The sequence below is a fragment of the Anas acuta genome, chromosome Z (assembly GCF_963932015.1).
Source record: "Anas acuta chromosome Z, bAnaAcu1.1, whole genome shotgun sequence".
Taxonomy (NCBI): domain Eukaryota; kingdom Metazoa; phylum Chordata; class Aves; order Anseriformes; family Anatidae; genus Anas; species Anas acuta.
This window is the reverse complement of record NC_089017.1, coordinates 37,559,828-37,577,792: the sequence shown is the minus strand read 5'-3', so window position 1 is coordinate 37,577,792 and position 17,965 is coordinate 37,559,828. Positions and strand designations below refer to the sequence as shown.

Sequence of the window (17,965 nt, the reverse complement as noted above, 5' to 3'; positions counted from 1 at the left end):
TTTTGTATCCTACCTGAAAACTAATGATTCATTTTTTCCTATTTCTGATATGAAATATAAACCATGTAATTTATATGACTGTATTATGTAAACAGTCATTAATTTATCTGAAAGCCCTAAGTAAACATTAACTTTGCCCATCAAATTATGGAATTACATGACCAATTCAAATGTGTGTTTCTCGGGCTGATTTTATATGATAAAGTAATTTAACATTGCTCTGGGTGGCTGGTGTGGATAAAGGCTCAAGGGAATTGAGTTCTGTTGATTGGCTGTTCTCTCTGTTGTATATATCAAATACTCCAGATTTTGAAAAAGTTGAATGTGGGAGAAAGTCTTTTGGGAGAAGGGAAAGTTTCCTCTGAGGGTGTGAAATCACTGCCATGTTCTGTTATTAATTATCTGAACAGAAAATTAAACTTCCAAGCTAAAGTGTGGCATTTTCTTAAAAACCAGAGTAGTTTGTCTTTGATCCAACTTAAATGAGCAGTGTTGTTTAAATCTAATTTGAAAGGCATATTATATCTACATATTCTACACTGTAACTATGCAATGGTGATTTGAGCCTTTTTAGCTTGACCCTAACTCCTAACTCTAACTCCTTATTCCCTTCACCACATCATCAGATACTACAGGTGCTCACATTCTGGTGTCAACAGGAGTACAGGGTTTCCCAGTCATCTGTGATGATGTGGTTTTCCACCTCTTCTGGGAGCTGTCAGTGGAGCCACTGGCAAGCATAACTACAAATGTTACTATCATGAGTATATTCTGAAAGCCTATCCTGGAAGGCTTGGAAAGGGTTTCTAGAAAGTGTTTCCCTTTGTGGTTGTTAATATTATTTGATCCAAGATTAAAGCAACTTCTTGCATGCTATTCAGTGCATTAAAAAATGCTAAAACCGAATTCCCATTTAGTAAGCCTGAAATAAGCTGGATCTTTTATACCATTTAAGAGCTTCTTACAATTAAATGTACATATTATCTGCTTTTATGCATTTAGAGCTAGCACCACACTCATCTACACTTTTAGCTTCTTATACCACCCTAATCACATTGATATCCAATGGTATCATACTCTGGAAGGGAATTCAATCAGAATGACATACATTATGCTCCAAAACCTGCAAGCTTCTGCCACAGGAGGCAGAAGCCAGTTGGCTGGGGTCCTAGCATCTGTTGCCATTCACATGGAGAGGGAGGAGTTAGCAAAAGAGCACCTGTTGAGCTACAGCACCAACAGGTGACTTCCAGGCTTGAGGAGCCAAAGTCTTTGTAGTTCTCATCTATGCAAAGTACACCAAGGACTTTGCAGAGGTGAGAAGGAGGATGTGTTTATGGAGTTTACACCTACATTGCAACCCTGGGCCATGCTGAATGTCCTCTTCATTTCAGAATTGATAGTCTGTGCTGGCTTATTTTTTGTTTCCTAGTGTAGGCATTTATATTTATCCATCCGGCTGTAAGTTGTCACGTACCACTCCAAAATTGTTTAATTCTTTTTAACTTAACAATCTGGTATTAACGTGCTACTGTGTTTGCTTTAATGGGTGGAAAAAGTTGTTCTTGTTCTGCTATATTTTCCTGTTGTATTCTGCCATTCCATAATTCTTCTTAGCAATATTAATTTGATTGAATTAGAGAGATGGCTACAGTGTGTATTGATTAGAAGTTGTGAATAACATGTTTCCTTCACCACCTGGCCCTTTCCCTGATTGTTGTGTGTGCTGCGTTCCTCTAAGCTTTGTTCTTCAGAAACAATTTTTTTTTCTTACCACAATTTGTTTAAAACCAAATAAAATTAACCAAGCAGTACCTATAATTCTGGATGCACTTCATGGAAAATAATAGGGGTGAGCTGCTCTTTCTTGGGGTTGGCCTTTTGAGTGGCATAGAGAGCATTTCCAGCAGATTTCCGTCATACAGTAACTTTACCTGAACAAGATTTTTATGGAAGGTGCAGTCACAGAAGTAATGTACAGGAAGGTAACTTCACAGACTAAACAGACAGCTTTTGCTTCCCTCCTCTCCTGTTTGCTACAATGAAAAACTAAAAAGAAAAAGAATCAATACATGTGATTTTTCTTTTAATGAGAGTTCCAAGAAGGATTCAGTAGAAGGGATAATTTACTTTTAATTGAAAAATTTTACTTTTTTTTTTTTAATTGTATTAACACTGATTTTTTTTTTTTTTTTTTTTTTTTTTTTTTTTTTGTGTATGTATTTGAGTGTGTATTTCTTTTTCTTCTTCTTTTATTATTTTTTTATTTTTTATTTTTTATTTTTCTTTCCCCCTGGAAGTAGCCATCATAATTGCAATCAACTAATGTAGTTGTTTTCTTTACCAAGCTAGTTCTTGTCAGTTTCATGGTGAGGTTTTGTTTCAGGTCCTGTATTTAGCGTACTTCTGAATTCACGTCTATATGAATTTTCATAATGTAAGGATTTCTTCGTCAGCTGAAATCTCCTTTAATGTAGAGATTTCTTCATCAGCATCTGCCTTTTTCCTTCTTCCCCACCACTTATTTATCTGGGAGAAAGCTCTAGGGGTTAGGTATATCCGAAACTACCAGGATGCATCTACAGTGTTATTAGCAGCATATCTCAGTAGATGTCTCTGTATCATGGGAATAGGTTTTAATTTAATTATAAATAAAAAAAGATTGTATCTGTTCTATAAATTTGTGAGGTTGAATAGGCTTAAAGGTCTTTGTGTCACTGCATCAGCTGTTGAAGTTGAAATACAAATAAATACCTAAACACAAACTTTGGAGATATTGCCTCAGCCTGATGTTTGAAGCCACAAAAATAATTAGAAATGTTGTGACAGAAAGCGTTAAGTAAGGGGCACATGTTATTACAGTGTTCAATGTGTACAGTTAAACAATAAACATTGAATAGTCTCAGTAAAAGAAGTTGATTATTGCTTTAATGCAATTATTTATATTTTTGCTTCTTCTCTAACTTTTTGTAATACAAATTCAAATTGGTATTTGGGTATTCCATAATTTTCTAGTTAGGTTTTCTAAGTTCTAGCACCATTTGAGCACTTCAACTAATTAATAATCTCTCTTTACATATGTAGACCTGCATTAAATATTTTTCTCTCTACAGGTGCCTGTAGACAGGGCAGCTCTAAGTGCAATGCCATCACACTGGAAATGTACAAAGCCTTGTATTGCTGTTCTGACAAGTTGAACCTGAGCCTAAAAAGCATTTGCATTTGTTAGTCTTCATTTAGTGCTTTTCTCTGAAATTATCATCACAATTGTGCTATTATGTACAGCACAGCAGAAACTCTGATCATTGTATTTGACTAAGGACTAATAGACAAAGTATTACTTAGTCCTCCTTAGCACCATTATTATGACTAAAAATATTACCTGAGTGTATTTAAAACATCTCTAAAGTCTGCTAAAGTCTCCTGACCTCAGAGGAAAACTACTCAAGATTTTTAGCCCTGTAATTGTATATCTATTGGAGTCTCAACTACCCTTAAAAAGATTTAAAGAAACAACAACAAAACCTTAGCCATGTGGTTGTAGTTCTGAAATCAGTATATGATGTAAGTACGTTTGTTAATGCTTTTAAGTAAAATACTTTAAAGCTTTAAAAGAAATCCAGTTAACCATATTCTGCTGAAGGATACCATGTACAAGAACTGGGATGTAAAGGACAGTACTTCATAGATGTGCATCCCCCTTTAAATAGTCATTGTTGCCTCTCCTGAGGCTGCAGTGAATATTCTAGGGCCAGAAAAGTATATCTGATGGAGATAGAGCCTATTGTATAAAGTTTATGACTTCTGCTTCTCCCTGGTTTGAATGGAGGTGAATATTTCTAGAGGTCAGGTCGTTACATAATTTCTTATGTTCTTTGAATTAATTACTTTTAAATACCCTACAGATCATAAATATCCTGAAATGATTCCTACATGGGGCATGCTGAAGTCTTGTGCTGCTATTGTATTCTGCAGCTTGTAACTTCGATCAACACAGAGATGAAGCAAAAGGGTGGACAACAGTTATGTTTTTTATTCATATCAGTAGTAGTATATTAATAGTAGTGTCTCTAAGCACTTCATAAATCAGTGAGAGAAATCACATAACATGAATGAAATGACTTGACTGATGTCATTCCAGTATAAGTTACAGAGAATGACATTGAAAGTGCTTTTTGCTTTGCTGTTATTGCTATACAGGCTTCTGTTTATTGTAAGGAATTAATGCAGTCTTGTGGTATTGGGTAACAGATAACTCAAAGGAAAGGTATGAAGGAGAGAAAATCCTAGAATCAGTGTGGGCAGCCAGCAAAGCAAGCAGATCATTGCCATGGCACACCCTGAAAGTATTCCCTGTTGGGCTTCCTGGCCTTTGAAATGCTTCAGGGTTGGAGGCCCTTTGGGGAATAAACAAAGCTTGTACATCCTCTAGTGTGAACTCCTCGTGTGAAGAAAAAATAAAGCCTGTGCAGACTTCTCATTCTTATTAAAGTCTTTGCTTGATTAAACTTTTATTAGGAACTTAGATTTACTGATTCCTAGCACAAATCATTAATTCATAGCTAATAGCTGTGGAGATCTAATTTCAGAGATTCCTATTTTATTATTGCTTTGTTATACAGAAACATTTCTTTGTAATGTGTTACTGGTCCTGCTCAAAATATTTGTCACTCTACAGCTGGGTACCAGTATGATTGCAACATATGCAAAGGGGATACATCTCCAGTTTAATGCCAGATACACATCTAAGTTGAGCCACTCAACATGAGGTTGAAAGGACTGACTGCACTTAAAGAGCTGAATTTCCTGGGAGAACTAACTACAAAATGTGGTGTTTTCACCCTAGCTGAACTCCACCACATTGCTGTCTCATTCCCCCTGCTCAGCATGATGGGGAGAAAATACAATAGAAGAGGGCCCAGGGGTTGAGATAAGAACAGGAAGATCATTTGTTTGCCCATGATTAACCGTCACAGGCAAGACAGACTCACTGTAGGGAGATTGATGTAATTTATGGCATATGACTAGCAGACTAGAACAGTGAGAAACTAAAAGCAAACTAAAAACACTTTCCCCCCCATCCACCCTTTTCTACCTCCTCCCCCCAAGTGGTGCAGAGGAAAGGGGAATGGGGGCTGTGGTCAGTCTATAGCACTTTGTATCCACTGCTCCTCTCTGTCCCTGCTCCACGTGTGGTCCCTCCCACAGGATGCCATCTTTCCTGAACTGAGCCTGTGGGGGCTGCCCACAGGCACCAAGAACTTCTCCTATGTGGGTCGGTACCATGGGCCATCCATCAGGAGCAAACTGCTCCAGCATGGTGTATTGGGTTGAAATCATGAAATCATCTTATATTTGTTTGACTTTTCACTATGCAACATAAGCAATTTAAGTAATTTATGTTAATTTAGTTAATTTTGTCCATTCTGTGCAGTTTGTAGGTAAATGGAACAAACTTGTTCAATGAGAACATAGTTATTTAATAGTATTGAAAAGTGACAGAAACAGTCTAGAAGATACTTCAAAATGTTGATTGGACAAAAAAAAGTTTGGCTTTGTTTGTTGCTTTCATGCTGTATTCTCCTTAAATATTTAGCTGTGTAAATGTGTATAGTTTTTATTTTTATTTTATTTATTTTTATTTATTTATTTTTTAATTTTGTTCCACTTGGATATACATTTCCTTTGGAAAGTGCTGAGAGCATTTAAAAGCTAAACACTGTCAACAGTATATGATCTTGATTGAAATGCAAGTAGTATAGTAGCAAGAAGGACCAAAAGCCATGATGAAAAAACCAAAGAATTGTAAGGGAATTGAATGGGAGATGAAGGGCAGTGGAGTACAAATGACCATGAGTTAAAACTTTGTAACGGAAAAGGTTATTGACACTGATATTGCCACAGGGCATCAACATGGTAGGTTCAAAACAGGATTTGACATCCACAAGAACGCTGGACATCATCTTCAGAGTTCAGATGAACTTTGGGTACTGAAACTTGTATGCTAGTATTTTTTGGTTTCTAGCTACTGGCAGTAATACAGGAAAAGTATTCCATATCATTGCACTGAACATTATTTTAACGCCTACTGCTGGCTGACACTGGTCACAGAGTGAGACAGGATGTCAAAATGGAGGTGCATAATAGAAGTATGACCATTATTGTGTTCCTTGAAAACTTGTCTATGCCTCATTTTTTGGATAATGTGCATGTGAAACATTTATGAAGTCTGGCTTTCTGAAAGTCCTAAGCAGTGCTTGTCACAAAACTGTGTATCAATCAAAATCATGTTCTCTAGTTGTACAAATGTCAAAATAATAAGTTCACAGACAAACAGGCATTGCAAGTCTATGTTAGGACTTACGGTAACATGAGTTAGAGGAGCTAAAATGAAATAATAAAACTTACTCCAAGGCTTACGTGCCATGTTTCAGGCTTTAGTTTATATTCACGGTTGATTATAGACACCCTAAAAATAGGGGCATATAATGGAAATGCTGACAGATTCTAAACTATCATGATGGTAACAGGCACTGCTATAATTAGGCATGCATCTGAGTAGACTGTAATATGATTGCTGTGTTTATGCCCTTTGCTGGAAGGAATGTTTGTTAATCTGGACAATCCTTTTAAATGAGTTCGGGAGTAAGAGATTGTGGAAAAAAAGATGCCGAGTTTTATTTCATATTCAGGGTATTGTGCTTATCTATCAAAAGACAACAAATACTTGCAGGATATTAGGTAACTCTGGTTAACAGCATAGCATGCCAGTATCCCAGAAGTAAGGAAGAAAAAAGTTGGAATTTACCTGAAAAGATAGGGCATTGGGCAGTTAGTTGCAAAAATCATGCTAAAAGTCTCCTGTCTTTATCTTATAAACTTCATGTTGTCAAACTACTGTTTCTTTTGTAATTTTAGAGGTCAAAGCCCAGCTGTTGCTGAATTTAACTTGCTCTTGAAAGCACATTCTTTGGAAACTTATGGTGTTGATCCTCATCCTTGCAAGGTAACTGTTCCTTTTATTAACATTTAATAATAATAAAAATAAAAAAAAAGAGTTGATTATTTATTTATTTATTTATTTTAAATCCAGTCAGTTAGAAAAGAACTTGCCAACTTGCCCTAGTACCACTCATTACATTTAAGCCATAGAAGAACATTGAGATCTGTGCACCAAAGAAAAAGTCTCTTCAGAGGAGTCAGACTATCACAGAACAATATAGTAGACTGTCATGCTAGAAGCTTTGATAGTTATACTAGATTTACTTGGTAGTTTCTTACCATTTACTGCAAAGATTTCATTAAATGCACTAGGTATTAAATACTTTGTATTTGCCAAGATTTTCGGGATTTAGTGTTATTCTTAGAAGAAGATGTAACAAACTCTTAGACCTTGGTAGATTAATATTTCAAACACCATCAAAATATGCAAATTTTAGGAATAATAGCAAACTAAGTGTACAAAGAGGAGAACCAGATATACATGTATGTTTGCATATTCCTCTACTTGACAGTTTTGTGGTTCTCTGAAAGAAAGTGGTTTTAGTTACCAGATCAGTTTATCCCTTCAGTATTTTTAGTTGCTTGGTTTTATCTGCATACTCTGCAGTCTGTTAGTTTTTAATGTTAATTTTGAATTTTACTCCAGTTTGTATGCTATCTAATTTGGTGGAACAGTAGAAGTGTGCAGTGCTGTCCAGTGTTTCCCTGGCCCCTCAAAAGGTGCTCCTTCCAGTCCTTCTGCTGTTTCTCAATAAAAATCACTATTTTTTTTCATTCTTGTTTTCTTGATGGAACATAAGGCACAATAAAGCAGATTAACAAGGTGACGGTCTGGAACTTGGGAAAGACAAGATTAATAATAATAATTATTATCTATAATTATAATATTAAAAAAAAATAATAATTTATTAGTTAATAATAAACTCACCAGATTCTTTGCTCAAAGAATTTGAGCCAGAACTTTAATTATGGAACTAAAAGTTAAAAAAAAAATAAAAAATAAAAAAAAGATATTTCCTAATTTAAAGGCAAATACCACCAGATGTTCTGGTTCATACTCAAGAGTTACTTGATTATTGTAGTAAATGCTGTCTGTTAAATGTACTTTCACATTAGAAATCTCACAAAGGAACCATCTTAAAAATATCAGTGTTGAAGCTGATGTGAATCCCTGGTTTGTAGTTAGTCAGCACAGTAAGAACAGGGCATACAAAGAAATATGGTTTCAACAAAATTAGTAAGTATACCTAGGGATTCTTTGTTGCCATGAGCTACAAGTAGATACAGACAAAGCATAAGATTCTGTTGATCAGTGACATGCCTAGAAATAAATGAGGCTTATAGTACTTTTGGTTTTTAGAAATCTTTGTTCTTTGTAAGTATACAGTTTGGAAGAAAATTCATTCTGAAAAGGAAAATAAAGTACAGATAGCCTATAATATAATTACAGCTTATGCTGTCAGTAAGGAATACCAATACCTCACTGGATAAGGGGAAAATTATGTTTCTTTTTTCTCTTCCAAGGACTCAACAGGGACGACTACGTTTCTAGGATTTACAGCTGCAGGATTTGTAGTTTTTCAGGGGAATAAACGAATTCATTTGTTAAAATGGTAAGCATGTAAAGTTAAACTAGATTAACATACAAGAGTCTTTTCTCCTATGGCATTCCTTCTTCACAGTATCTTCACCAGTATTTGGTTTCTTTAAGGTGAAGCATGTGAATTTTCCTTCTTTTGCCCCATTGTGTTTCTGTTTTAGAGCACCTTAGATAACAAGTATAATAATAATAATAATTTGATTTTGTTCTTCCTACAATGAAAATTATTCCACAGGGTGCATTAGTCAACATAATGTACAAATGCTAAAATGAAAAAGATGATTTTTCAACTCTGCTTTAAATCATTAGTGAAGCTTATTGACAGCTATGTCTAGAGAAGTTTCCAAGAGTCTACCTGCATTTTTATTTGACTCTTGGAAATATTACCATTTCCTCATTCAGCTAGCTTCCTCCAACTCAAAAACAATGTATTTTATAAGCAGAGGATGTGGTGATAACACCTGTTGAATTTTTATTTTTCAGCCTATTTTTTAAGGAGTGGATACTTAGGTAATTCCTCTTTGTCTATCTGTCTCTTCCTCTTCTTTTTTCTCTTATTCTCTCTTTCTTTCTTTTACCTTCTCTTTCTTTCTTCTCTTTTCCTATTTCTCCTTTTTCCTTTAAAACATTTGACCTAGTTGACCAGCCTCAGCCATGTATAAGGAAGAGGTAAAATTGAGCTCCCACAGGTAGTGCGACAGGAGATGTCCATGCCATCAACAGTGTGCAGATTGTACACAGGCATGCTCAGACATCAATAAATCTCGCTTCAGTGCTGCTGCTAAATGGGCCTCAACAGCAGCTATAAAGAAGTCCTCCTTGCCCTTCTTGTGGGAAGGAGGTGAGCAGGAAGTGAAGAAATGGTGAGGCAGTTATTATGTAGTCAAGGACTCTTTTCTGCCCATAGAAACCTTCCTAAGAGGTGACTAACCTGAAATTAGGTACAAAGGTATAAAGTCAGTGTAGTCCTGCCTATACTGCTTGCTTCCCTGTGGAGCTCTGGGGATGTTTGTCAAGTATCATGCATTTGTGATCCTGTATTCATATTGTAGTTTCCCAAGGGGTAATATCAGGTTGCCCTAGTAACAGTGCTTAAGTGGTCTGTGCTTTTGGTGTAACATCCACACAACTCTAATGTCATGGTGGAGGAAGGACAGGATATCTCTTGCCAAGCATGTGTCTACCACAGGAGCTGAGTTTCACAGTGCTTTGTTTTTTTGACGTTTCCACTCAAGGATAAGGTGACCTTTTGGGGATCTCTATGTATTCATGTAGACTGTTGGCACATAAACAAGACACAAAATGAAATAGTGATACATGAAAAGTCATTACATTGTCTCAGTGTTAACGCTAGCTACTGAAAGGTCAATCTGAGATTTATCTGGGTGCAGTGTAGTGCTCCTTTCATTTCTAGATCTGAGTAGCTTTCACTGATATTAGATGAAATTTGCACCACTCAATAAAAATCCAAATTCATATTTGAGATTTTCTTGTCTTCAGGTTTTACTGATCCTGCCCCACAGAATCTCAAGAGATTTTGAGGACCAGTGAGTTAGATATTCATTAAGAAAGGCATTAATTATGATTGACATACCAAAAGGTGTTTTCATTAACCAGCACAATAAAAAAAAAGCAGCAAAACTTTCTATACATTTTAGTTCGGGTTGCATTAAAAAAAAAAAAAAAAAAAGTTATGTAAATTATTATCAGTATAATGTATTGATAATGTATTGTTTTTGTGCATTGGATCAACCAAACAAAGAGGTTTTGGATTCTTGGTTTACTTTAAAGATTTTTTGTCTTATTGTTGTTTCTAAAACTTCTTTTATTTTCTGAATATATATTTTTTTTTGATTCAGAATTCCAGTGATCTCTGTAGAAAGTTCTTGCATCTTTGTAACCTGTCTCCCAAACCCATTTTTGAATAATATAATAATATTTTGAATAATATAACTTCACTCCAAGCAACTTTCTTCACACTTCATTATATACCAGAACAAAAACTTACCTCAAATTGGTTTATCAAGAAAAGCAATCAGCCAATCAGTATTTTTTTCCCCCCTTACTTTAAAAAGTTCTTCTTTTTTCACCTTTCTGTCCTTCTACTGGAATTAGACATTTTTGTTGCTAATGTTAAATATTAGAAATTTTAGGGAATATGATCCTCCTTACCTCAAGAATCTTTCCCATTTCAACGGTCTGTCATCCAGAGTCTTCAGAGAAATTTATGAGAAACTATGGTGTCTCTATTTCAGCTGTGGTAATGACAAAATTTCTATTACAGTTTAAGCAGGGATACTGTACTGTCTTAATATGGTGTAGCATTGTTCCGTATGTAGATTTTACTATGAAGCTGGGTTAAATTCTGGCATGGGTGTGAAACTCTCAAGACCTAGTAATAAGTGTTGTGAAACCTTTTCCTTTTCTTCCTGTTCTGTTCTGGCTGTAAGAGTCAGTTTCCAAGATGTGCAATATGAAACCACACAGAAATAAGGATATAGATGACATTGGTGATAAAATGTTCCTGCATCCAAAGCATTGTATACATTTTATGCAGCATATGCATGCTAAGAGTATTACTTTTATCTCAGTTTTAATCAGTTAATATATTCCAAAATTTTAAGAATACGGTATATAAAAGTATATGGAAAGTATAATAAAAGTGTAAGCATAGACTTCTATGTACTTTTAACTTCCTCTTCTTTTTCCAGCTGCTAAAATGACTTTTTTTTATTACTATTAATTAATTTATCTATTTTTGAAAAGGGATGTGAAACAAATGCTCTGGGCTTATTTTCTCTGCTGTAAAGGAAATTAGAATATTACATGTTTTTATGTTAAAGGTTGTAAGACTTTTATTGATTTTCTTTGTCACTTGGGAGCCTGCTTGATGTTTGTGAATCAGTGAAATCTGCATGCAAGTTACTTTTCTTAACTCAAGTTCTGTCTCTTGTTCCTATACTTAAATTATTTTTCTCTTTTTAGGTGTGATGTCTATAAACTGAAGTTTGAAGGGAAGACTTTTTATGTGTTTGGAGCTCAGAAAGAGGTCAGGTTTAATATTTTTACAGAAATTCTGTACTTGATTTAGAGTCAGTGTAAACATAACACCATTTTAAAACCAAATATAGAATTCTAAATGGGTGATAGCTACACTTCGTATTGTAATTAAAATACGGAGTACAAGGGAATGTGAATATTGCCTATGTCAAAAGAATGTCGAATTCGCAAGGTGTTGAGATGTTTCTCACTTAACCTGCATGCAGTGAGGTGTTGATTGCTCATGGTTTTGATATCTATGTTGTCAGATTTTAATGGATTTAAAAAAAAGCTGTACCTACCCACTCTACACTAGGTATGAGCAGCATCTCTGTATGAATTAAAACTTTACTAGGCATTGATTTCTGGATAAGAGTGTGATATTTTTGTTTAATTATGATCACTTTCTCAAATCTTGCTCACCTAAATTGTCTGCAGTTGGTCCTGGTCAGTTAGGAGTCTTTGGACTGTTATCATTAGAATTCTAGAGATTTTGCCTACAAAATGCTAGCAGTACATCCCCTAGGGCAGAGTGAAATAACCCAAGATTATGGTTTTGGATTGCAATCTAGGTGAGGAATGGAAAATGGAGGAAGGAAATAGTGTCCGAGGTAGCAGGGTCTATGTGAGTGCAAGCAAGATTTGATGGTAGGACATAGTGATAGGGGAAAATGGATGGTAAGCAATGCAGCAACAAGAAATATTGAAAATAGAGACCTTTGCTTCTTTGGTTTTGGCTAGAAGGCACTTGGTACAGATTTATCCTAGAAGCCACTTGTATGCTGCTCTTCTCTACCCCCCTGAAAGAATCACATTATATTTATGAAACTGTTGCCCAAGCAGTTTGATTATCAGCTATATAGGATTTTTATTTCTGTGGGTGAACTATAGATGGAAGGTACACAGGGAAAACTTGACCTTCAGTGTATCTGGCTATTAATGATTACCAGCAGCTATGGCTACTTTGATCCTTCAGAATTCAATACTTCTGTTACTTTTATTTGCCTTCTTTTCCCCACACTTAGAAAAAGGCTGTGCTGACGTTCCATACCTCAACACCAGCAGCCTGCAAGCATCTTTGGAAGTGTGGAGTGGAGAACCAGGCTTTTTACAAGTATGTAATCCCAAAGTCATTATGTATACTAGAAGTAAAGGAATGTGCATATTGGTAGAAGATTGTTCAATATGAAATGTTCCATTTCATTTGCAGAATTCAAAATATGAACAGAAAATATGCAAGTTAATAGGCAATATTATTTCATTTCAAGAATAAAATGTTTAATAACAGAAAGATGTAGAGGGGTTACGGGAGTGAATAAGCAATTTTTTTCCCACTGTTTCTGTGACTCTGTGGTGTAATGTTGGATGGACATGGTACTGCACTTTGGGAACGTACTTGTTACTGTTAGACCTGCTGCTGAATGCTTTGAGAAAGGAGGAAGTAATCTGATATATTTAATTCCCTGAGCTCTTTTGCCAGGTGGTGGTATTCTACCACTGAAATCCAAAGCTTAGTAAGAGTTGATCAAATAAAAATTAACTGCAGTGAGTTTTAAAAATATAAAGATGTCAGCTGTGATTATTTTTTAATATATAAAAAATTGCTTGTAAATTAATGAGATTATGTTCTGTCAAAAAGATCCTGGCTATAATTCCTCATTAAAAAGCCTTTATGCATTCTTTCAGCCGTCAGCTGACCTTGTTAGATATTTCTCCTTGTTTATTAACGCTTCCCATTAGGCACGTAACTTTTTTTGCTACTCAGTCTGTCCCCACAGCATCTTGCATATTTCATTAAAAAAAAATAAATTAAAAAAATTAAAAAATGTTTCTCTGTAGGTGCATAGCAACACAAGGGGGCTGATGTAAAAGTAAATTATAACTGAGAAGGATGAATGTGTCTTCTAACATGGATGTTAGTGACATGCTTTATTTTGAAGAAGATTCCTTCTTTCATTTTAATGGATACATTACCATATCATTATAACCTATTCAATTAATATGTTCAGTGAAAAAAAAACAGGAAATATGAGGTGCTACAATACAGCTGCTAATTCTTCTCCATGTTAACACCTACTATGTTTGAGACTGCATTAATAACAAAAAAAATATCAGAGAATGTTTTGCCTTGAAGGTACATGTAAGTAGGAAAGTAACGTATGTTGTTTGGTAAATTTTATTTTATATTACTACAACTAAGTGTGGGGAATAAAAAGCAATTCACACTTAGAAGAAAGGAATTTGTGCTCAAAGTAAATGTTTGAGGGGGACTCATAGGAATACTATCTCTCTGCTCTTACTGTTGAATGGTTGTAGTATGAATTGTTTGTGTTTTGGTCACAAATATATGATTGTATTGGGTTTGACCTTTACTGGCTTCCAGATGCGCACCCAGCCTGTCTCTCACTCTCTATACACAGGAGGGCAGGAAAAAATAAGATGAAAAAGTTCATGGATTGGGATAAAGACAGAGAGATTACTTACCGATTACTGTCATGAGCAAAACAGACAATGTTGGAAAAATTAAATTAATTTATTGCCATTAAAAACAGAGTAGGGTGGTAAGACACAAAGAGAAATCTAGAATCACCTACTACACCTCCTGTCCAGGCTCAACTTCACTCCTTCTTTCCTGACTCTTCTACCTCTTTTCCGTGCTGAGCCATGCAGTAGGGATAGGGAATGGGGGTTATGGTCATGTACACAGTTCCTCACTGCTCCTCCTTGTCACATTTTTCCCCTGCTGCAGTGTGGGGTTCCTCCCATCCTCTACCCATAGCTCCAATATGGGTGACTCCCCACAGGCTGCAGTTCATCAATAACTGTTCCAGCATGGATCCTCTGTGTGGGGTGCAATCCTTCAGGAATAGACTTCTCTAGTGTGGGCCTGCTATGGTTTGTGGCTCCTTCCAAAAAAACTGTTCCTTTTTGGACTCCTCTCCACAGACTGCTCTCCACAGGAGAGCACCAAGCTCCTGGCAGGAACATGCTTATGCATGAACTCTCCATGGCCTGCAGCCTCCTTCACCATGAAAGATCAACTACTCCAGCAGGAGGGATCCTCCCTGTGTGGCAGTCTGGATGTCTGCTCCACCACCGTTCTCTCCATGAGCTGTGCGGGAATCTGCTCCAGCATCTGGAGCATCTCCTCCCAGTCCTTCTTCACTGACCTTGGTGACTACGGGATTGTTTCTCTTGCATTTTTTTCCTCACAACTGGTGTACAGTGTTTTTTCACCTTTTCTTAAATACAGTAGCACAGAAGAAGGAGTGGGTCTCTTTTGGAGCCAGCTGGGAGTGAGTCTCTCCAGCATGGTGGCAGCCCCTGGACTGTTCTCACAGTGGCCATCCCCTGCAGTATCTTGGGATATCAAAACCTTGACATACAAACCCAGCAGAATGTCTCATTCTTCTGCTTCCCAAATGTCTCCAGGGCACTATTATGGAATTATTTCTTCAGTATGGTTACTTAAAATCCTGCTTGCCTGTTTGATTTTTGGTGGGTCTTAGAAGAGGATTAATTCAGTAAAGACTAGTGTTGATATTCAGCGGGCAGGCTGATTGACTGGGAAATGATTAACAATTAATAGTTAATGCATAGTGCAGAAAAATAATGCCAACCATCCAAGCATGGAACAGAAACCAAAGAAAAGTTGAAGATGGACTTAAGATAGTAGTTTTCAAATGGAAAAAGTGTTTATACAGTTTATACAGAGAAACTGAACAGTATATTGTGATTGTTAGTTACTTAACATTAGATATTTTAGTGTCTGTATTACAGCCCCATTATCTCTTTATGTTCTCTATAACACCAACAACATATTCTGATTAGAACAAATATCGCCAAGTTCTGCAAGTAATTCATGATAATAACACTCTGCCTTAATTAGATTTGGGCCTCTCCTCTACTTAGAACAACTTGAGACTTGAAATTTAAGATAAGATCATGATCTCTTGGTGAAAAATGTGTCTTTATTCATTTGGAAGATGGAGCTTTAATCCTTATTCAATCCAGGCTTCAAGTTAACTGTTTTGATTATTTTCAACTAGTTATAAATCACAGAATATTTTCTACTAGGGTCTGAGATTGAGAGACTACATATAAAATCAGTTTGCCATTTTGAAGTGACAGTGTGCCATGGAAATCACAAGTCTGTTCCATGATCTGTGTAGGTCGAACTCTGTTGTGGTAAAAGGTTGCTGTATACTCTGTAGTTAGGGAGAAGTGGTATGGCACAATGCATGCTACTGAGAAATTGACTGCATAGGGTTACCAGAAATGCAAGTGCTGTTGAAAACAAATATTACTGCTTCTGTATTCTTCATGTGTTTTACTAGTGGGAAAGTAGGAATAGCCATTTTGTCCCCCTCTAGGCTAAACATGTCCCCAGGGCTGTTGGCTTACTAGTCTTTCCTTTATCCTAAGAATGAAAGTCCCTGGAGATGTTGCAAGTATCTGCATTTCATTGTCATGCTTTCCTATCAAGGTGATCACTTGTTCTCTGTTCAGACATTGTGCACTGTCTGAATTGTTTTAGGTGTCAGATTATATTCAAATTTGTAGGTAGGCCTAAAAAAAGTTAGCCAAATTATCGAGTATTACTTTGTGATATATAATTTACACAGCTTGTAAGTGGCTTTGTTCATTTTTTCATATCCTGTTTCTTCTGTGCTGAAAATGCGACAGCCGTTTTTCTTTTTCATCAAGGTATGCAAAATCCAGTCAGATCAAGACCATGTCCAGCAGCAAAATATTTTTTAAAGGCAGTAGATTTCGTTATAGGTGAGTACTTCCTGGTAAACCATTTCAAAAAGTAAGAGAAAATTTCAGTTAATACTTGTGGAAAATCGAAGGCTTTTTCTTCCTGAGGACCTGTTCAAACCTGGTCCAGGTCAAGATTCAAAATACTTTTTCTTGTCTCTTTAATGTCTTTTTATAAAATAAAGTTAATGCAGACTTCTGTCAAAGAGCAGTTCCACCATAACAGGGTCCCTCTTTTGGTGTAGTTTCTATAAAGTATGCTTGGTTTATGTAGAGATTGACTTTCCCTGTCACTAGGCAACTCTGGGAAAGGGTTGTAGTAGTGGGATGGTCTTAGTAACACCTTCCATTCCACTGTAATAGGCTGGTTTTTCTTCAGTAGCTTTGCAGTTAATTGGTCAGCAGAATTTTAACTCTGTGACATTATGTATCAACTATACAGGATTTTTTTTGTGCCTCTCCCCAGCCTCTCTTTTTTTTTTTTTTTTTTAATAACTTAATTGCTGATGTATGTATAGTGCTTGGCATGTAATGATCTCATCTTACTATATGTTTGCTTGAATATATGATTTATGTCTTAATGCAGTGGAAAAGTAGCCAAAGAGGTTGTTGAAGCAAGCTCTAAAATCCAGAGGGAACCTCCTGAAGTTCACAGGTATGTCATTATATTCAATATTAAAATTTAAGGACAAAAGAGGATTATTGTGCTCTAAAGAGAAATTCTCTTTCCTCTTTGAGATGTGACAACTGTCATCCTGAACCTCCACACTGAGGCATGGGAGCCTTGGGAAATGTGTTTTACCAGTGTTACAAAATTTTGACAACAGTGTATTGTCCCATAGGGAAGAGAAGTTAATTCCTGATGCTTCAAACCTAGTTTTAATCACTCAGTCAGATAAGTATATTATGACATAGGATGTTGTCACATGATTGTGACAGAGGAGTGAATTTTCATTTCCTTCTTAGTTCTTGCCCAGTTTTGAAGGATTCTATTTTGTTTATGAAGATGGGTATATTTAGATGTATACTTGATAGCTTCTCCATAACCCAATCAGATGAAAATGCAAGAATTTAAGAAAAAAAAAAAAAAAGAAAAAAGATTTGACTAGTCAAAAATAATCACACAGAATCACAGAACAGTTTGGGTTTGAAAGGATCTTAAAGATCACGTAATTCCAACCCCTCTGCTGTGGACAGGGACACCTGCCACTAGACCAGGTTGCTTAAAGCCTGGCCTTGAAAATTAGCATCTGGACTTTAAGCAAATTAATACTTTCTAGATTTTATCACTCATGCTGAAAGTGAAAATTGGTTAAGGCCTAATTAAAGCTAGCAGAGTCATTCAGAAGAGGAGAAAGAGGCCAGCAAGAAAATCAGAATCATAGAATCATCTAGCTTGGAAAAAAACTTGGAAAAGGTCATGAAGTCCAACCATCAGCCTGACCTAGTTGCTCCCATCGCATGTCCCCTAGTGCCACATGTACGTATTTCTTAAATACCTCTATGGATTTCTTAAATACCTCCACCACTTCCCTAGGCAGCCCCTTTCAATGTTTGACCACA

At 36.1% G+C, this 17,965-nt stretch overlaps 1 protein-coding gene across 5 annotated transcripts in view; it reads left to right on the top strand.

Annotated features, from left to right (window-relative positions):
- The window catches only part of FRMD3 (FERM domain containing 3), a 149,356-nt gene that overhangs the window by 103,874 nt on the left and 27,517 nt on the right, over positions 1-17,965 (top strand). For all 5 annotated transcript variants that reach the window (XM_068666857.1, XM_068666858.1, XM_068666861.1 and 2 more), the window contains 6 exons: positions 6,919-7,006; positions 8,527-8,615; positions 11,588-11,651; positions 12,667-12,755; positions 16,349-16,423; positions 16,989-17,057. In XM_068666857.1, coding sequence (XP_068522958.1) covers positions 6,919-7,006; positions 8,527-8,615; positions 11,588-11,651; positions 12,667-12,755; positions 16,349-16,423; positions 16,989-17,057 — 474 coding nt within the window. The remainder of the gene's footprint in view (positions 1-6,918; positions 7,007-8,526; positions 8,616-11,587; positions 11,652-12,666; positions 12,756-16,348; positions 16,424-16,988; positions 17,058-17,965) is intronic.